This window comes from Chelon labrosus (genome assembly GCF_963514085.1).
Source record: "Chelon labrosus genome assembly, chromosome: 22".
Taxonomy (NCBI): Eukaryota; Metazoa; Chordata; class Actinopteri; order Mugiliformes; family Mugilidae; genus Chelon; species Chelon labrosus.
The window spans coordinates 572,118-594,357 of record NC_140355.1 but is presented as its reverse complement, the minus strand read 5'-3'; the positions used below and the strand labels follow the sequence as shown (position 1 = coordinate 594,357).

The 22,240-nt window shown below is 38.1% G+C and overlaps 1 protein-coding gene across 1 annotated transcript; it reads right to left on the bottom strand.

The window, feature by feature from the left end:
- Positions 1 to 3,401: 3,401 nt before the first annotated feature.
- ndor1 (NADPH dependent diflavin oxidoreductase 1) lies at positions 3,402 to 20,406 on the bottom strand. Its single transcript, XM_084571830.1, has 15 exons — positions 19,650 to 20,406; positions 18,044 to 18,183; positions 15,801 to 15,878; positions 15,398 to 15,495; positions 15,211 to 15,309; positions 14,653 to 14,754; positions 14,332 to 14,535; positions 12,917 to 13,044; positions 9,518 to 9,729; positions 8,618 to 8,725; positions 7,605 to 7,719; positions 6,724 to 6,870; positions 6,514 to 6,632; positions 5,748 to 5,842; positions 3,402 to 3,913 (listed from the first exon to the last, which is right to left on the bottom strand). The coding sequence occupies exons 2-15, from the start codon at positions 18,176 to 18,178 to the stop codon at positions 3,769 to 3,771; spliced, it is 1,785 nt and encodes a 594-aa protein (XP_084427956.1). The 5' UTR covers positions 18,179 to 18,183; positions 19,650 to 20,406; the 3' UTR covers positions 3,402 to 3,768.
- Positions 20,407 to 22,240: the final 1,834 nt, after the last annotated feature.

Genomic DNA, 22,240 nt, shown 5'->3' with positions numbered 1-22,240 from the left:
TGAGTGTACCTTTATTTGGTTGTCTTCTGGATTTCACTGCATCTTTGTTCCCAGTATTAGCTGACAACAGAGATGTTATCGTCTAATATAAGTCATTTTGACACTTGGTTTATTGTTTGAATTAAGAAATAATATCAGAAATTTGCTTCTTTGAGCTTCTCCAGTGGGAGAACCTTTTATTTGAGGGTTGTGTAACCCTTTGATATTGGTTGAAAAAGAAAATATATGCACCTGATACTGATTTAAACGTTTAATTTGACCATCTCTTATAAGAAAGCATATTACAGTGCCAGTGAAAGCTATCACACCCTCCAAAATGTTCTACATTTCTGCACAAAAATGACTCATCAAAACATCAACGGACTTTAACACAAATCCTGAAAGTAGACAAAGAGAACCCAGTCAAACAAGTGAAACAAAAACAATAGTATCTTTTGTGTTTGTTTATTGTGACTTACAAAAATAAGTGCAATACAATGATTACAAGTTAATTTTAAGGCCAAAAGTCCATCTGTTAAGAAAGTGTTTTCACAAACATGATCAGACTGCAACAAGTTCCTGACTTTTTAAAAACTAAAGAGGGCACTGAAAAACACCTTAGTCTCATTGCATTGATTGGAAACACTTCTGAACAGATGGACTCTAATTGGGCCTTGAAATCAACACTTCATTTTGTACCTCAAAGATATATGTAATACATTTCCATATAAGTGTTGTGAAAATCAGACTGTGACAAATACCTAATTTTTTAAAACAAAATGGGGCTTGAACAACACCCGAGTCTAATTACATTGATAGACTCTAATTTGTCTTTGACATTAATTTATAATCTTAGATGTGCACTTACTTTTGAACCTCACAGATATGTACTTTTCCAGAATAAACAAAAACAAAAGCATAATATTTCTGTCTCAATACTCTGATTGGGTTCTCTTTGTCTACTGACAGAACTTGTGTGAAAATGTCATGAAAAACACATGGCAGTAATAAAGATTTCTCTTCATATGTACTCACATTACAGTGATATTTTGACAAAGACATACATTTGTATAAGAGCAGCTCCCGCTGGGAGGCTTGTCAATATTAAAGATGTGTGCAGGATTTTATATACACTGTACAGTTAGGTCCACATTTTTTGACACTGACACATTGGAGAGCATTGCAGTGAAACAAGATGAGAGCCGTTTCATCAACAGATGTGGGATTATTCCATCATTCTTTATTGGTCAGTTATAAGTTAAGTGGGCAAAATGTTTGGTTTTGACTCCAAGTGTTGATTTGCATTGGGAGACTTTTGCTGTGAACCCACAAAATGCAGTCATGGAATTTCTCAATTCAAGTAAAACAGGTCATCCATGGCTGCAAAAATATAATGGCTGAAAAAAATGATTCACAGGCAGATGGTACATGCACGGCATTTTTGCTTGATGCACCTCTGCCAGTACCTAAGTACCAGCTGCAGGGTCTTCAGCTGGGCATCATCCCTCACTGATGTTTCGCCCCTTTAATCACCAGAACATCTCAGGATGGTGGGGCAGCGGCCAGGGACGTCTCCCTGCCGCTCCCTGCAGCTGGATTTCGATAGTCAGGTTAACATGTGGCCTCTCGCTTTCCCCAACTCCTATCATTTCTTCTCAGCCAGTGCCAGAAGCTTGCCTTCCCTGCTTCTTCTGAGAGGTCTTTAACCCTCTTGACCTTTGCTGATGTGAGGCCAATGTCTCTCAGGAAGCGATTGGTTGAGAGACTCACAAAGCCGCGGCAACCGACTTCGAACATTAGTAGTAACATCAGTCATCTTGAGAAGACCATTATTTCTGTTCACTTAAAAATCCCAACACCAACCCTGGGATGTAGGCTAGTGCATAAACATCGATGCATTTCTCATGGTTGCTCTTTTTGGTCCAAGCTAGGTTAGCTTCCAGTGTCATACTATATACTGTGACACTTCAGGTGCATTCACCTATTCACACAACAGTGCTGGTTGTTTCCCTGGTTACTCACTTTAACTGCCAAAAAGCAAGTACCATACCATTAGTGGTACAACTTCAACATGTGATTATGGCAACAATCCTGATTATGCTGAAGTGAAACCAAAAACAAACAAGGAATTCATTTCTTCTTTTTTTTTTGTTTTATTATGATGTACTTTAACGCGCTCTCACACTCTGCACTGTAGAGCCACTGGTGCCTCTTACTCAATGTCAGGTTTCGAGCTTCTTCAAGTTTAAGATTATCTCACTGCAGTACTGTAAGGCAATACAAGTAACATAGTTCTGCATTCTACTTTCTCTTCATATTGCTTAGAAATCAGGTTTTAGTCAGTTGACATCAAATAGCAGTGCTACACAATGCTCAGTAAGTGCAATAAATAGCTTTAAAAATGACAGCAGTGCATAGAAGTTTCTGTGCACTATGCAAAGGGTCACTTAGTTATATAAATTTCTGATGTCATGTCAAATTTCCCACTTTCCCATTTCTGCTTTAGTAAATGTCCAAGCCTATATTTCTTATAACTGGGATTATTTTTGTATTATAGCAAACTCAGTTCTCTTGTTAGGGTGTAGCTATCTGAAGCCAATAATTAATATTAAACAGACAAACACAGTCTAATGCAGTTAGTGGTTTTCTTGGCTGATGTTGTAAAGTTGGACCAAATGTATTCAGATCCTCAAAGTTGCAGACAAGACACTGAAAAGTAAATTCTACATGTTCTTCATGAGATGTGTACTGAAGAGTACGTGTTGTAAGTTTTTTGAGATATGAAATATGAGCGTATTTATATCCATTTGGAGAAAGGGTGTATTTCTAAACACAGTCCCCTGTTTTAGGGGCTTAAAGGTTCCTGGGTCTTTCTGTGTTTAGTTTTTTAATCTTCAGCAAGTAAAATACATACTCAATAAGGTTAAGATAAGGCTACTTACTCAGCTATTGCAGAATATTCTACTTATTTACCTTCAAACATTCCTGAATTGTTTTCACAGTTTTTTTCGGGCCATTGTCCATCTGTACTGTAAAGCACATTCCACCATGTATGCTTCATTTAACTGACTCTGAGTAGGCAGTATATAGTTATACAGGAATATACATAAATTCATCCATCTCTGTCTTCAGTTAACATTAGTGACCATGTTTTTACAAATGATCATGATTTGGTAGTCTAATCTGGTCTTTCTGTTTCGGATGTTTATGAATTATGTGCACCTTGTGGTGTAATTGTTTTTGTGAAGAACTCCCACTCTCAGGTCTGCGAATAAACGTGGTTAGAATTCCTAAACCCTTTCCTCCAGTTTGGATGTGAAGCAGTAACTTTTCACAGCATTATTTATCGGTAACTTTGAAATGTTTTGATAAAAAACGAAAATAACAAAAAGTATACAAGCATATAAGAAAATAACAATATGTAACAAAATAAGCACTTTATTCAATCTGTAAAACTGCAGAACCCAAATACAAGCAAAGCTTCTTTTTGACCAGAAGGTCTAGGAACTTAAATTTTCCAGGAATATATTCCCTGCATGCTCATCCCTTTGTGATTTTTGTTTCCACAACCAAAGCAAATTAGTCGAAAATCCTCTGAAAAGGGTGACCAATCTTGGTCTTTTGATTCTATTGTCTAGTAGCTGTAGCTTTTTGTTCCAAATGCTTCACAAAAGCTCAAGACTCTGTGTTAGAATAAGGTAATGCTGACTGATGGGTATTTCCCTAGCAGGTGTGCTCATGGTGGCAGCTTAATATGAGCTCTAGAGGTGCACAGGTTGAGCCATGTGATTAGGACCAAGTCTCACTTTGAAATCGACCTGTCCTCTCCATGGCTACCAGCATCTGCTCAGCTTCCTCAGCAGACATTACTCCTTCCTGCTGGAACACCTCTTTCAGAGCGTCACACACACTGGCTGGCATCTGTTTAGCATTGCTGCACAGGAACACAAACAAGGTCAACAGTGTTCAAAGCATGGGGGTTAGATAAGCAGCAATAACATACACTGCCTGGCCAAAAAAAAAGGTCACACACTAATATTTCGTTGGACCGCCTTTAGCTTTGATTATAACACACATTTGCTGTGGCATTGTTGTGATAAGCTTCTGCAATGTCACCAGATTTATTTCCATCCAGTGTTACATTAATTATTCACCTAGATCTTGTATTGATGATGGGAGAGTCTGACCACTGCACAAAGCCTTCTCCAGCACATCCCAAAGATACTCAATGGGGTTAAGGTCTGGACTCTGTGGTGGCCAATTCATGTGTGAAAATGATGTCCCATGCTCCCTGAACCACTCATTCACAATTTAAGCCCAATGAATCTGGCATTGTCATCTTGGAATATGTCTTCTTCTTCTTCTTCTTCTTACCCTGATACGCAGGTTCCCCACTACCCTTCCAGTTTTTAATAATGCGTTGGACAGTTCTTAACCCAATTTTAGTAGTTTCTTCAATCTCTTTAGATGTTTTCTCTGCTTGATGCATTCCAATGATCTGACCCCTCTCAAACACACTAACATCTTTTCCACAACCACGGGACATGTCTTTCGACATGGTTGTTTAAGAAATGCGAAGCTACTCATTGCATCAGTTTGAGTTAAATAACTTGTTGCCAGCTGAAAGATAATCGCCCATGCAATAATTATCCAATAGGAGGCTCGTACCTATTTGCTTAAATCCAGGTGGTGACTTTTTTTTTGGCCAGGCAGTGTATATATACAGTATTGCTTTAAAGTATTTGCACAGCTCATAATTTTCTACATTTCTGCATAAAAATTACTCAAACCTACAGCATTAGACATAGAGAACCCAATCAATCAAATAAAACACAAATATTATACTTGCGCGCTTCTTCAAGATAGATTTGTATATATATGTGAGTTGCAAAAGTAAATGAACCGTTAATTTCAGTATCAGGTGTGACCCCTTCGTGCTGCAATAACAGCAACTAAACATGACACCGGAGTCTCATGACATTGTTTGGAAACACTTCTTCACAGATGGACTCTAATTTGATTTTAAAATTAACTTGCACTAGACTTTTGCACCTCACAGATATGTAATATTGGCTCATTTTCTTGAATAAACAAATAAACAAGTCACAATTGTTTCATTTGTTTAATTGAGTTTCGTTGATGTTTTGAGTCATTTTTATGCAGAATTGTAGAAAATCTTGAAGTGTACAAGTACTTTTAAGTGGCCCTGTATATTAGATTGGTAGTGGATAGACTATAGTGAATATTGAGTTTTGGAACAACACAGTATGTTTGGAAATGAATATCTAAAACAATGCTAAAAAGAACACTTGACAACTGGAAGGCTTTACATTTTAGATGTATCACTAATTGGACGACTGAGAATCTTCACAGACTCTATTGGATTGTATGTTGTCCATGTTGTCCGTGAAGGTTCTCATATATGCAGGTTGTGGTATAATAAAAGACAAGCACAAATAAGGGCAACTGGGGTTTTGTTGTCCAGTTGCCCTTACTTGTGTCAGCTTGCTGTTCCTTTCCATTGTTAATGATGTATTGAACTAAACTCTGTTGAGATGTTAAGTTCAGTGAATTGGACTCTTTAATTTCCAATTCATTAATTGTTATACTATTAGCACCAATTGGTGTGCTAGCCTGAGATAACAGAAAGATCTTCATACAAATAAGGTGATATGATGCTGAAATACAGGGATCACTAGACCAAAAGAATGAATGCAACATATGAACAAAGAAAATATTAGGTAGAATCAGCGGTGGCTTGGACTCACCCAGCAATGTAAAAGTAGGCATTTTTATTGGCAATCAGGTCCCATAAGAGTGCAGCGTTCTCCCTCACACGATGCTGTACGTAAACCTTTTCTTCCTGAATAAATACAATTTCAGCCAGTTTCATTAGTGTTCTGGTTGTGCCATGTGGAGTTTGTGCATGACAGCAGCGTTTGTAAGGAATTAGTAATAGTGATGGAGGAGAAACAAAAAAGACTTTTGTCAGGTATCAATGTAATGTGTGTTTATGCTGAAATGGCAATGCATTCGATCATAGATTGTTGTTGTTCCAGCTGGCTGACAGTGTGAAATCTGGAATGGGTTGAGCTGTCTCACTTTGTCTGAGTAAGGCAATATGCAGACATTAAATGGGCCAAAAGACCATAATAAATTATGATTATTATTAAATTATTATCAGTCAAAATGCTGTAAATGTGTTGCTTCAAATTAATGAATGCTGAGGATTTAAAAATTATTTGGCTTTTGCATTAACCAGTAGTACCAAGTGTCTGTTGATAGATAGCAAGATAATGGCTTCCTTTGAACTTATTTTTTAATATTTGGGAATTTATGTTTGTTGTACAGAGAATCAACATACTGGACAAAATGATAATGTATTGCTACCTGCAGACCCTTACCATGTTCTTATTTCTTGTGTTGCACCAAAGTGAATGCTATTACTTGTGTGGCAGTATAGAGTTTGTGTATTGAGTATTTGTGGATGAGTTTTTGTCTTTGGGTGTGATTTTTAACATGTGTGTTTCTAACCTGGTCTCGAGAAAAGGCCGTGAAGAGAACCAGATGACCAGCCCTCATCATCTCTTCCCACTCCGACCTGAAGTAGAAGTCTTTGGACTCAGAGCGACAGCCGAAAAACAGGACATTGTCTAAAGATGAGAGAGATATAACTGATGTTACGGCTGTGAGATGATGTAGTAAGAAAATGAATTCAGACAACAGCACAGACAAAGATCTTACCGGTTTGTCCCTCAGCAAGCCTTTCTTGTAATGCTGATCTAAAGGGTGCCACTCCTGTTCCAGGTCCAACCATTATCACTGAGGAGTTATTCTCTTTAGGAAACTTCAGGCTGCCCTTCTTCACCCACAGAGGCACGTACACCTCCTCTGCAACACCCACCATTTAGTAAAACACTACCATTTATTATCATGATAATCATCATAATCAGGAAAACTTTGTTTATGCTGTTGACAAAACTCCAACAAAATAAAGAGTCTTAACAATACGGCTATTTTGAAATGATCAAAATTAAAATATTGAGTAATCACTAAAGTTCTGTTTAAAAACTCCTCCTCCTTCATTTATTCTCTACTCTGTGTATAAGCAACACTAAATAATGTACAAAAGACACTCAATAGAGCAGAATGTTGAGATTTTGAATGTATAGTATTTGAATGTATGTCATCTCTAATAAAATGAGGCATATTGCATACTATTTGTATGGACGGTGTGTGCTCAGGTCACGAGCTAATCAGTACATGGCATAGATATAGACATGTATGATTATCATTTTCTTATTTTTATGTTCTTTTCTGTTTTACAAAGTTTGACAAAAACCTGCAGTTTCTTTGACTGTACTTTTCCTCATGCCTCTGTATTCGGTTAAGTCAGAGTTAAGAAACTCATTGGCTATTTATAATCAGGACTTAAAAATGACTTTTCAAAGAGCACACACATAATATGTAAAAAATCATGATCCATGGTATTTCCAAAAAGTTCAGAAATTCTGACAGCATATGTAAACCTATGAGCAATGTACGTCACATGCTCCAGTCAATCAGTAATGAGGATTATCTACTGCAGCGGTACGTCAATATTTAATCCAAGTCCTTAGAAATACCTTGTGTAGGATTTAAGGATGCTAACCAGGTGGAGCAGAGTCCTCTTCGTGGTTTATACATTTTGGTTTTGTACTGGACCACAGCTACGAGGATCTGAAGTCTGCACGGGTGAGCCTGTGGAGAGTGGACTTCTCTGTAATATACTACATTTACATATGACCAGTTGAGAGATGTTGTTATAAGATAATAATCCACAGAGACCAGTTTTTATCAGATGAAGCATTAACACAAATAACATTGCAGTTCTAATGTTTGTATGCATGTTATATGTTCAGATCAGATGAATGATCTCCCCTTTTATAAATTGAATCATGGTCAAAAACGGATTTCTACAAAGTAATGACTGCATAAATGTACAGCCTTTTCAAGTCAGTATTTAGTAAGTGTTTGCTGCAGTCACAGCACTAAATATGTGCAAATACTCCATTTTTCTTTTAAAAACTCAACAGCGCTTTCAAAGTTGAAATAACTTGCACAGATTGACTTGTCCTCCACTGAATTAGGCTGGTCACTTTAAAGTGAATAAATGAATAAATATTCAATCATGTATTTTACACTATATATACTTTTTACTGAAAAACGATTTGTGATTGTATTTAAAAAAAAAAATAAACAAAAATAAAATAAACCAATATACTGTATATTTGTAAAATTTGATAAAAGCAATGAAAGGGGAACCTATCTAGATGACACACAATATACACAGTGGATATTTGAAAAAAAAATAAAACTTTGAATAACCTAACTGCATGAGTGACACACTCCTGAAACAATACTTACCTGAAGCTTAATTAGTAGATTTTGATACAACATCTAGTCTGTTTGGAAAAGAGTCAACTTGGCACATCTTGATTTGGGAATATTTCCCCACTTTTCTTTGCAAAAATGCTCCAGATCTGTGTAATACTAGATCATCTAGCAGACACCAGATGGTTCTGTATTAATGGAATTAAGGTGGTACATTACAACAGTATTAGACCAATACTGTTGGTAATGTTGAACAATAAGTTACCTTGAGAGAGGAGGCGATGGAGAATGAGCGAGGCTGGATCTCAGGAAAAAGATCTAGGAGATAGTCTGCTTTGAGTTCTGCTGTAGTATGGGGAAAATCTGCCAAGACCTGCAGCATCAAGAGCACAATACACTTAATTAGGAGATAAACGGACAAGCTTGTATCAAAACCCACAATGCTTAGAACAACATGTCTGACTCCTGGGACAGCTTGCCCGTCAGAAAAAAAAAACTGTCTTGACTGCAAGGTGATAATATTATAAACACTGCATACACTGAGACAGAAATTCTTTAGGGAGGCCTTGATTAGGTGGCTAAAATATGTTTAGCTGCTGACTTCGACCATGTGTTCCATGTTGGTACTTCTCTCCATTTCTCCAAACTAGGGGCGTGCCTACAATACCATCCTCTACTGTATGTAATACAGTTACTATGAGGTTACTATGTACCTCATACTATACAAGACCACATCAAAGAAGCTGAACTATGCCTTTAATGAAATTTCAACATGTGAGATACATCAAAAACTCCCCACTGCACAGTTGTCAAGATTGAGGAAATTAACAATGGCCATTTTATATCAGTGTTTGACATTTCCACATTGGTTTCATTTTTCAGGCCCAAAGTTACCTCTTGATCCACAGTCATATATGAAGACCACACAAGAAGCGTTGTAGTACATTATAATGTCACACCAAAGTTGATCTTCATGTTAAAGGTCAGCACTTAAAAATTTTAGGCCATTTGAAAAATAAATGAATGGACGGACAAACACAAAAACAAATCTGTTCCTCGCAGATGCCACATCATTCAAAAAGTAAAAATAAGATAGAAATAAATATATATAGCCCACATTTTCACCAGTGTTGCAAGATTTTTTCCCTTATTTTTTTGTAATTACCTCCAGTGCAGTGCGTCGGGGCCGATTGCAGTAGCTATGCAGCTCGTTCTGACCCGCTGCTGAGCTGAACTCTGCCAGCTTCTCCCGCTCCAGCTCGTTGGTAGAAAATGTGTACAGCAGCTCAAAGAAGGAGCGACGAGGCACTGCAGCAATGTCTAGGTACTTCTCCACCAGTTGGTGCACAGTACAGATCTGAAGAAGCCTTGCTGGAACTGAGAAGACAGGTTATTTGATCATGGGCTAGGTCATTAAGCTCTATAAGTAACAACTGTAAGCTTGACTGTGTAATGTGAAAGAAGTCACTCATAGTGAAAAATACCTGGTACCAAAAAATTCCCTGCAGTCCTTATTGGTCCTTCGATAATTGGTTTTATGAAGCTCACTGTTTGAGTCTCACCACAATGATCAATTTTGTACTGTATAAGGTCTTACAAAACTAAACTATTATGAGTTTAGTTTTGTCACTGTTATGCCAAAACAATCACACGTTGTAACTACCACCTGATGCCAGATGTGGACTAAGCACTAGTGATCTCAGCACACAAAGAGGTCTTGATGTAAAGTGAGGACACCAGTGATGGATAATCTCAAGTTCCATTCCATGAAAAAGAAAAACCTGGAGGTAAACATATCATTATCCAAGTCTACTATACATGCAAATATTCATAAAGCTCAAGAATAGAAAGGCCAGATTAAACTTTAACAACAGGAGACCAGTGTAGACGTCAAAGTTCAATGTTTCCTTATTGGGACGATTTTGCAGCAAATATCCTACATATGGGACACATGCAACAACATAACCCCACTCTGGTCGTTCCTCCCAGTCAAACCCTCTAAGTTTCTCTATCATTGCCCTAACTGAGACCTCAGATAACTTGTGTGTCCCTGGACGAAATCCCTCCCAAGAAGACCAGATGCTGCTGTTTGATGCGTAGGCACCCAACAGTCAGGGTCAACCCACTTGTTCCTCTGAAAGAACTCCGACATGGAGCATTTCAGTCCCAAGACTGGTTCCATAATCCAAGTAATTTTTTTTATTTTTTTTTTAAAAGTCAGCCCAACTATTTCTTGGTGATGTGAGAGCCTCCAAATTCCTTGTTGGCCATTAACACATCGTTAACTTAATTGGTTTAATTGGTTTGGACAGTATTATTAATGTGATTTTTCATAGTTAATCTATTGGTTAAGTGGGCTCCCCAAACTGCTTAGTTGATGAGTGAGTTGCATTTACACTGTATATTTACACTGTTCTGGTTTGATCGGAGTCATGAATGTAATAGTTTTTCTATTACTTATTGCACTTGGATTTAAGCAAACAGGTACGAGCCTCCTATTGGATAATTACTCCATGTGCGATTATCTTTCAGCTGGCAAACACACATCCCGTGGTCGTGGAAAAGATGTTAAGTCTGTTTGATAAGGGTCAAATCATTGGCATGCATCAAGCAGAGAAAACATCTAAGGAGATTGTAGAAACTACTAAAATTGGGTTAAGAAGTGTCCAACGCATTATTAAAAACTGGAAGGATAGTGAGGAACCATCGTCTTTGAGGAAGAACTCAGGGTTATGTATAGTAGTGAAAGTAAGAGCATTTCCACACGTACAATGCGAAGGGAACTCAATGGATTGGGACTGAACAGCTGTGTAGCCTTAAGAAAATCACTAATCAGTGAGGCTAACTGGAAAAAAAGGCTTCAATTTGCTAGGAAGCATAAAAATTGGACTCTGGAGCAATGGAAGAAGGTCATGTGGTCTGATGAGTCCAGATTTACCCTGTTCAAGAGTGATGGGCACATCAGGGTAAGAAGAGAGGCAGATGAAGTGAGTGCCTAGTGCCTACTGTACAAGCCTGTGTGGGTAGTGCTATGATGGGGTTGCTGCAGTTGGTCAGGTATAGGTTCAGCAACATTATGAGCCCAAAGAAAGAGGTCAGCTGACTACCTGAATATACTGAATGACCAGGTTATTCCATCAATGGATTTTCTCCACCATCGTTACATTTTTCCTCCAAATGTAACGATGGTCATTATGGCCAAACAGTTCCACTTTAGTTTCATCAGACCACAGGACATGTCTCCAAAAATGGAGGTCTTTGTCCCTGTGTGCATTTGCAAACTGTAATCTGTCTTTTTTATGTTGCTTTTGGAGTAATGGCTTCTTCCTCGCTGAGTGGCCTTTCAGCCCATGTCGGTACAGGACTCGTTTCACTGTGGATAATGACACTCTCTTACCAGCTTCAGCCATCATCTTGACAAGGTCTTTACCTTTTGTTCTGGGGTTGATTCGTACGTTTCAGACCAAAACACATTCATCTCTGGGACACAGAACCTGTCTCCTTCCTGAGCGGTATGATGGCTGGACATTCCCATGGTGTCTCTACTAGTGTACAATTGTTTGAACAGATGAACTGTCATGTAACATCATCAGTTTGTATCATAAGATTCCACATGTACGCTTTAGTCAGATATGTGTATCTATGACAGATGTATGTTTATCTTGCTGTTCTCTTCTCTCTTTCTTCTGTCTGTACCCAGCTGGCCTTAGGCAGATGGGTCCCTCCATATGAGCTGGGTTCTGCTCGAGGTTTCTTCCTGTTAAAAGGGAGTTTTTCCTTGCCACCGTTGCCTTCAGGCTTGCTCTGGGGGTTTCAGGCCAGGTTTTTGTAAAGTGTCTTGAGACGATTTGTATTGTTATTGATGCTATATAAATAAAATTGAATTGAATTGAATTGAATGAACGTGGCACCTTCAAGCATCTGGAAATTGTACCCAAGGATGAACCAGTCTTGGAGGAAGGAAGCAAGGAAGCAGTGTGTTTGAGGTGTAGACCTAAAATACATCCACAGGTGTGCCTCCAATTAACTCAAATGTTGTCTGTTAACCTATCAGAAGCTTCCAAAGCCATGACATCATCATCAGGGCTTTCCTTCATTGTTTAAAGACATAGTAATCTTTATGTATGTAAACTTATGACTTTGAAGAAATAAAAAAAATCTTTAAGAAATTCTCTCTCTCATTATTGTGTCATTTAGCAAATAGAAATAATTTTAGTAATCCTAACTGACCTAAAACAGGAGAGGTTTAGTCTGATTTAACTTCAGACAGTGAGGAAAAAATGTTTATGTGACTTTTACCACAGTGTGTGCAGTATTTGCAGTGAGCAGACTGGATGAACTACCAATATTAACGGTTGTATTCATCAACTGAAGTTACAACACAACACAAGTGCATTTCAGCTCTGTGTCCCATCACAATGCCATCTCAAGTTTGTGTGATGGCTGTGACTGAACACCGTGAGTGCCTTGTAGTTTGGCTCATAAGCAGAGGGCAAACGTTGATAATGTTCTCAACATTATCAACCTAAAATGTATCCACACAAACATAAAAATGGTCACATACCTGCTTTGTTTTGTGTGGCCTTCAGAGTGAACCTGGCCTCAGGATCTAATCTCAGCAGCTGACAGAAGTGCTGTACATCTTCCGCTGCATTACAAGGACGCATCATAACAACATCACCAGCCACAAACCTGCATTAAAAAAAAAATAAAAATAAACTAGATGATTGCAAGGGATCATAAAGGGGAAGGGGGCGAAGTCATCCCCGAGCGGGACGTAGACGCATAAGTCACCAGTATAAGTCACCCTATAGACCGTATTGCACAAAAGTTGGTGGGCTTCTAAGGAGTCATCCACAGATTATTATTGTCAAATTCCAAGCAGTTTACTGTGGTGGTTTGTGAGATATAACGTGTAGTCGTTGTAGCGCCCCCTACAGGCTGAATTTCACGAAACCTGGCATGATACGCAAGCATATTATAATGACGATTGCTAGGTTTCATAAGGATTGGGTGAATACTTCATACTCATATGAAATGGTTCTTTGTCACCTGTAGCGCCCCCTGTAGACGTAATGTAATGCAAATTGATGGCTGTCTACACAATATTTTACAGATTGTGTATGCCAAATTTCATGAAGTTAGCTATTGCAGTTTTTGAGAAATTGAAATGTTGCTTTTATAGCGCCCCTTTAACAGAATCATATTATTATCAGTGATATGAAGTTTGATTAAGTTTGGGTATATACTTCACAAAATATTAGCTTTGGAGTTATACTGTGCCATGCCATAAAAATTAATTAGCCATTAACTTTGTAATCAATAACCCTGCTAACCCTGCTAAAGTTCTTTTGAAAACTTTTCATTATCTTTATCTATAAATGATACATGCCAAGTTTGGTGAGAATTGGATGAACGGGCTGTGAGGAGTTTATTTTGCTTTGAGGTGCAATTTTTCCAAATTGGCGGGAAAAAAAGGCAGGAGGAAATGGGCGTGGCCTAGTCCATTCGAATTTTGTTTCTGGGGCACACAGTTCTCGAGATATGAGCCAAAATGTAAACTGGATTATTATAGCGCCACCTAGCTGTAGGCATATGTATCAACACCTTGGCAAAGTGAAAAGGACTTCTACCAAGTTACCAGGCTTGATGCCTTTCGTTCTTGCAGTTTGTCCTGGGCAGACACTTTTAGCTAAGCAGACTAATAAGGCAAATCGGAACAGTAATAAAAATAGCAAGAAAATCTGTAGGAAAACAAATAAAGATGAGCAGGAGGCTTACTGTTTTCATGTTGCATTTGTAAGAAGCAATAGCCTATATTTTTAGAAGAACTACAGGGTACTACAGGGTCATATTCAGTGCCAGTACTGTGTCAGTACTGTGGCTGGTTTTGGGACCCATAATAATTGCAAAAATAAAGTTAAACTCTCACATTATACTAAAATGGCAAAGCTCTGGAAAGGGATCAAGAACACTTACTCAATGTTGGATCCAGTGATGTCAAACTCGATGAGTCTCACATCCTGATAGTGTGACAGCTCTGTCACTCTTCTATTGGACACCATTGCAGCAGGAAAAGGATGGGAATGGGAGGAGACAGTTTGCTCCATAGTAATCCTTGGTCGGTGTTCTGTCTTCTCTTTAATATCATCCAGGAAGTGGAAAGTGTATGTTGGAGGGAGCCTGCCTCATAAAGAACAACACATACACAAAAGCCAAACAGTAGTTAATAATGAGCTTTTAAATGACACAAACTTTCAATAAAAATGTGCAACCCACAGAAATCAGATGGACACTCACGGTTCATCTTCTCTTAGTGGAATCACATCGGCCAAAGATGGGTACAAAGAAAACACTTTCTCCCAAAACAATTTGAGCCATGGGTCAATCCCAGCATCCGAGCTGTGTCAAAAAGACTGTGAGGTAAGAAAACACATGCCACATAATGCAGCGCACTCGTTCAAATCCAACCAGGCATACCATTCCCATTCCCATTCTCTCCGCACGTTCTTTTACTCTCAGCTGTGCTTATAAATTGATAAATTCAGGATGATGTACTGTATATTTTCACATCATTAAATCATCATCAGTGAAACAACAGTGATGTCAGATTCCCTCTGCAGCTCTCACTTTAATTTACTATTTTTACATATCTGCCACTGCTGTCATCAGTCAGTCATTCGTGCGAAAACAAAGGAGGAAGTGTATTTTTACTAACAGTAATATTATCATATTTTATTATCACAATTATGTAAAAATGGGGTATAAAACATAAAAGAATTTTGAAATGGATGTGTATCTTTCCTTCCCAGCTAATGAATTGTAGGCTTTTAATCTTCAAGTTACCACAGATCTTACCCCAGGTCATGCTGGTCATCTGCCAGTCCCACAGGCAGCATCATACTAGCACCCAGCTGCAGAAGGCGCTTATGAAGCTTCTTGGCCACAAAATTGAACCTGTGGCGTAAAGCAGTTGATGTTTTTACAAAAAACTTCAGTCAGTTGTGTTCAGTGAAAATTGTAAATGGGACTGTGAAGGACCAACTTTGGATAGGAAGAGTCCCCCAGGCCCAGCACTGCACAGTCCAGCCGAGTCAGAGAGCCAACAGGTAAAGACTTCTTAAAGAGAAACCTCCAAAAGTTCTTTGAAGAAAATAACCAGACAAAAAAACATGTCAGACATATTTAGGTGTATTATTTTTACATCAGCTTTTTATCCCTCTACTTCTTGGCTGGCTATTGTGTTAGCTCAGCTACTATTAAGTAAGTCTACTATTAAATAATGTAATTAGCCAAGAAACAATAATAATTTAGGGTATTAACCATTAATTGAAACAATGAAAAAGGTTACAATTTCGTTCCAAAAAACATTTCCAAAAAAGTAAACTACTATTCCTCCTACCCTATGTTAAGTTTTGTCTTTAGTGACATGTTATCGGTTTTACTACCTTCATGTTGTCAGGAGGATCTCCCTGGCCTGTGGTGGAGCACACAAAAACAACCAAGGATTCTGAGATCAGATTGGCCTGTTTGATGAGAGGGGAAACACAAGTGAGTGTAAAGTGCTTTCATGAGAGTTATGTCAGCATTAAAAGACCTCAAACAAATGGAAGAGGGGTGCTTTTGCTGTATTTTTTTTCCTTGCGTTTTTTTTTTTCCTTTTAGTTTTATGTTCGTACTGGGTTCTCTTTCAGAACTTTTCAGTTAGGTGTTTTTACTGACATGCGGTTCAGCACAACAGTTCATTCGTTTCACATCTGACACCAATGCAACCAAATACAACTGAGGTTCATCTCTGGCACCAGAACACTAATAACAGTTCATGGACACTGCCTGGCCAAAAAAAAAAGCAAATACGTGGTCGTGGAAAAGATGTTAGTCTGTTTGAGAAGGGTGAAATCATTGGCATGCATCAAGCAGAGAAAACATCTAAGGAGATTGAAGAAACTACTAAAATTGGGTTAAGAACTGTCCAACTTATTATTAAAAACTGGAAGGATAGTGGGGAACCATCACATCAGGGTAAGAAGAGAGGCAGATGAAGTGATGCACCCATCATGCCTAGTGTCTACTGTTCAAGCCTGTGGGGGCAGTGCTATGATCTGGGGTTGCTGCAGTTGCTCAGGTCTAGGTTCAGCAACATTATGTGCCCAAAGAATGAGGTCAGCTGACTACCTGAATATACAGAATGACCAGGTTATTCCACCAATAGATTTTTTCTTCCCTGATGGCACGGGCATATTCCAAGATGACAAAGTCAGGATTCATCTTGCTCAAACTGTGACAGAGTGGTTCAGGGAGCATGAGACATCATTTTCACACATGGATTGTCCACCACAGAGTCCAGACCTTAACCCCATTGAGAATCTTTGGGATGTGCTGGAGAAGGCTTTGTGCAGTGGTCAGACAATGCCACAGAGAATGCGTGCTGTAATCAAAGCTAAAGGCGAAATATTAGAGCGCGTGACCTTTGTTTTGGTGGCAACTTTTTCTTTGGCCAGATAGATAGATAGATAGATAGATAGATAGATAGATAGAAATATAAGTAAGTAGATGGATGGATAACAATTAAGCCAGATGGATAAAGATAGATAAATAAATAAACAAAAGATAGATTGAAGATAGATACAGTACATAGAGAATGAATGGGGAATTATTTCAGTTTTCTAAAAATGGATGGGCCTGATGGGCCAGATGTCCGAGAAAGATCCACTGTAGCAACAAAAGATGCCCACTTTGTGGATAAAACCATTGCAAACACATGTAAATAGTTGTACGTAATTGTATCTGTAATTTATAAATAAAATATTGTAATAGAGTGTTCTAAAGTATTGTTATTAAATATTATTCCTGTCTGTAAGAAATTGTTCTGTTGAAAGAAGAAAAGACTTTGTCCAAAAAAGAAAGATATTGTAAAATTTGTTGTAATTGTTGGAGAGACAAGAGAAAAATATTGCAAAAGAGTGTTCACAGTATTGTTACTAAATATAATTCCTTTTAAATGTCAACCTGTTTGGCCTGCCACTGCCGCATGTACTGGGAATATCAGGGTGTGATTATGGCCCTGTGTACATCAGTATAATGCTTCTTAACTGACCTAATTACAAGTGGACAATTCAAAGTAAAGGTATGAAGGTACATAAGACACAATGAGGACACATTGGGATCGAATCACTCAGGCATTCTGTGGTGGCCTGGGACAAATACAGCCACACTGTTAGCAGCGTGAATGCAAATGTGTTTTGGGCATCCTACAGGACTTCATATGCAACTGTTGCCCTGCACATAATAAGAGGGAGAACTTTTTACTATCTCGTGTCATTCTAGCTAACTAAACAAGTACATCTAAACTACAATAAATCAACAAAATGAATTCTCAAATTTGAGAAAACTATGTGTAATTCGGTCATAAATAGATCTTTTAAATTCACTCTCTCACAACATGCTGTTTGCAGCAGTGACACTACTGTGGCTGTGGATTCTTACAAAATGCTGTATGTTTGAACAGGGCCTCTGAGCTCCCTAGTGACTCTCCAACCTACAGTATCAAACCCTGGACCTGACATACTTAGATGGAATACAGCCATCATTAACAAAATTCATGACACCTATCCTTTTCTTGCTGCGACACCACACAACCGTAACTGTTGGAATAAGGAAACATAACAAAATGTAATAACACAGTATTCACCACATTGTAGCTATCCAGAGGCCACACTTGAACCTTCAGCAGCCTTCTCTGTGCCTGTCGTGCGATTCTCTGTGCCGTGTCCTGGGCTGTACCAGTCTGGCTCCCATACAGAACAAGCAGCGTAGGGTTTGACATTATGACTGAAAGTAACACAAAATGAGAAATGATTTCAAAATAGCACAGAGTTGGAATAACAAAATAAAAACAAGAAAGGAAATAAACAAAGAGGAAACAAAACACGTCAAAAGCATTAAATCCACAAATGCCAGTGGATGCCAGTGCAGACAAATTACTAATAATCCTTACAGCGCTAAAAATGAAATCCACATTAAATGGCTGCTTACTTCAAAGTCTAATACGACAAGAGCTCTGTCATAAATCTAGTAATGCTTTGGAGTAATACGGTTCAGCAAAACAGTATCACAAAATGTGAATAATGTTATTAATCATGACTTAAACAGCTGTTTGTTTTATTCTGACCATTCTAAATTCTTATCCTTTAATCCTCACTCTGCTATGTAATTTAATAAAATTTACTTTGAGGCACTTAATAGTCTAAATAGTAAGCCAGGTAAAATCAATCTGTTTTTAATCATCATTTTAGCATTTTATTGGAGCGTATGTTTATTTTACGTGTTTCTTTGTTTTTGTTCAGAACAATCAGCAGGACTAGAACATTTACGTATTACAGTTACATTAAGTGTAATGCAACATGTTTGTCATGCAGTGGAGATGCTTCTCTGCAGCAGGCCCTGGACGCCTTGCAGAGGAAGATGGTAATCAGTAGGAGGTAAATACTGGAGGACAATCTTACTCTGCATGACAGCTTCAAACTGTGAGAAGACTGATTTCCAGCGAGACATTAATGCAAAGCATGCAGCGTAAGCTACACAGAAATGGTTTAAAAGACAACAACGGATATGTTCTGGAGTGGCTGAGTCAATGCCCAGACCCCAGTCAATGAGAGAATTTGTGGCTGGACTTGGAAAGGGTTGTTTACTCCAGATCACTGTGCAACCTGACAGTTTGTGAAGAAGAATGGAGTAAAACCACAGTGTCCAGATGTGCAGGGCAGGCCTGACTGACACAGTCTCAGTGGTGGACTGTTTGCCAACTTGAAAGGGGTGAATACTTATGTCATCACGTATTTTACATTACATATTCGTATTAATTGACACGATAAAGCCAAATTATTCTGACCATAACTCCACTGATAAAAGCAGTAAAAGGAGAAACAACCCTGAATACTTTTTATTAGCACTGCATATTTTATATTATTTATACAAAAACAACTACCACTAGGTCTCTCAACATCCTCTAATTGAAGGTGACTATCTAGTTATTAACAGACTGTTAACATGAAGTCCAGCTCTCGAGCCAGATGTGTGGTAAAACGTCGAACAGCTTCAGAAAAGTCCAGTTGACGTCGTTTTAGCAGCGTTTAATAAGTGTAAAATGCTGTATTTGACACTTCACAGTCTATGATGTAACCAACATGACAGCTTGGCTAAATGCTAGCAGGCTAGGACTGTTAAAGATGTTTCATTCATGTTTCCCGTATATACATCACACAGGTCAACGTTAACAAAGAAATCACGAAACTTACAGCAGCTGTCTCAACAGTTCTTGCTTCTGACGATAATAAAACGGAAAGAGTGTTACTATAGGATACAAGCCATGCTACAAGCGGCTCCTCAGTCTGCTGGTGCTTCTTCTTCTGCTTAGAGGTATCAGGCGACTGACAACTATGAAGTTGCATTACTGCCGCCCTCTGGCTTTAATCGCCCAGACATTGTTGTTCTTATTTCATCTTCAGGTTTCCTGTTCCACTATTTCTTTCGGTATCCCGGTGTGGTGGTTAATACATGCAAACTAACTGAAGTTAATTGAATTTGTGGAAAACATACGCTTTAGTGATGGGAAGTCTGGCTTATTAAAAGATTTGGCTCGTTTGGTTCTCTTAGAAGAGTCGTCTCTTATGACTTCCAAATGGCTCTTTATTTAGTTTCACTCAGACCCTTCTTTTTAATCATAATTTAGCCATAATGAATGAGTGCTGGTAAGCAGTTTTTCATTCATTGTTTTCATAAAAGCCTTCTTTGCTATGCATTTTTGTATGTGCCTATTTTAATCAAAGCTTATAATGAACAACTGAACCACAGCAAACAAATCAAATAAACAAATGCCAAAATCTTATGACACTTTAGTGCAGGTTGGCAGTCAGAAATACCAGATGCCTCAGCTTGGATGTCCAGTTTTGTCTCATTTCTTCACTTTTTCCTGATGCGTTTAAATCTGGATCCCCATCTGTACCACTAATCTTGCTGTCTTTGGAGCATTATTCCCCATTTTAGTCGGAAAAATAGTGGACAGGTTAAAGTATAACAGTAAGTAGTCGGACAGACAGACAGACAAGACAGACAACAAAAAAGCTCTTACACCAACCACAATAACACATGACACGTATTTTATATCACACTGAAGACAGGGAATGTGAGCTTTAGATACATTTAGCAGGCACATTTACAATAGAGATATTTTTTGGAAACATGCTGAAATGTTAAGAGCACTTGGTCGAGTATAACAGCATTAGTGTTGTCTACAGATAGGTGATGTGTTGTTAGTTCATACTGTATATGCACCAAACAGAACACAGCAATTCAAATTACTGTAGGTCAAAGTGGAAAAGAAATGAAGATGTTGTCCAAAGTTGAACTACCACACTGAGGATCCACGGATCAGTGACTGATGACATAAGATTTGTGGTAATTCGATCAATTGAGGCTTCTGAGATATAGGATTATGTGCAAGACTACAGGGCAATGTCATCTGCAAGGGCATGGAGTGGGTCCTGCTGTATTATGTATTTTACAGATGCTCCTGGGTAAAAACAGTCTAGTGCTGAGATCATTCATCATTGATAAATATGTAAAAATATCAGTTCACAGATGTGAGATTTCTAGATGTCTTACATTGCACCAAGTCATTGTAACTTCTCATAAAGAGGTACCTACCAAACCCAAATGAGTCAGCACAATAACCACTAATGACAGTCACATGCTTGTGGTTAGTGCAGTCTCGTTATTGCACAAAGTTGCTCTGCTTCACTGTTCAGTGAACAGTCAAGTAGATTCAGGAAAAGATTCTTAAAGCCTCTGTATGTTTTTTAGAGTTGTGGCACCTCATTTCTTTTGTACAATTCGACACTTTCCATTAAATCATATGAAATCTCCTGGCTTCAGATGAAAAATTCCTACAAAATGTATGTGTTTACACAGTACAAGCATAGTCAGCATCGGTCGTTACTTCTCTTGGGACACACACTGGAGATACTTTGATTGGTGTGATTGTATGATATGAACTTTAAAAAGCTCTACTATTGTTACTCTGTGGTTCTTATATTATTTAGCTTTTGATTGGGCAAAGGAATTTGTACATGACATTAATAAAGGAAAACTAATTCCTCAGTTACATCAATGTCTGCTGAGTTGTTGTCACCAAAACCCTGCAAAAACAAAAACAAGTGAACCTCAATTCACTGCAGCTCCATTACATTACTGTACCAGCCAGGAAAACAGACCCAGTGCTTAACTTAAACAAAAATGTACAAAATGACAAAACAGGTCATGAACTCATTTTGTTTTTGATATATTAATTCTGTCAGATTTGTGTGACCAGGGAGCAACTGACTTTTTTACGTGGCTCTACATTTACAGTTGAGAAGTCTGTGCATTGCTGTTAAATAGTAAGTAAAAGTTTGTTATGTTGTTAATTTCAAAGATTATTATTGTACTAACATTTGTATTGTTTTATACAGCTGTGGCAAAAAAACCTTCTGGTGTCTACTACAAATCTGAAATAAGGAGACATTTTACCTTGACAATGACCCAAATTGACTAAAGAGTGGCTTCAGCAAAAAATGAATAAATAAATAAATGAATAAATGACAAAGAAAAGATTCATATTTTAGAAGGACAGATCTGAGAACCTTAATCCTACAGACAACTTTATGGGGACCTGTAGAGAACCATAACCAGGAGATGCCCATGCAATTTGACGGACGGATCTGGAACATTTTTGCAAAGAAGGGTCTGGAAATATTCCCAAGTTGAGATATGCTCATAGATATAAGTATAAAATCGAGGTCCAGTAACTTGTTTTTGTTTTTACTCCACACTGTTGTGAAATAGCCTATAA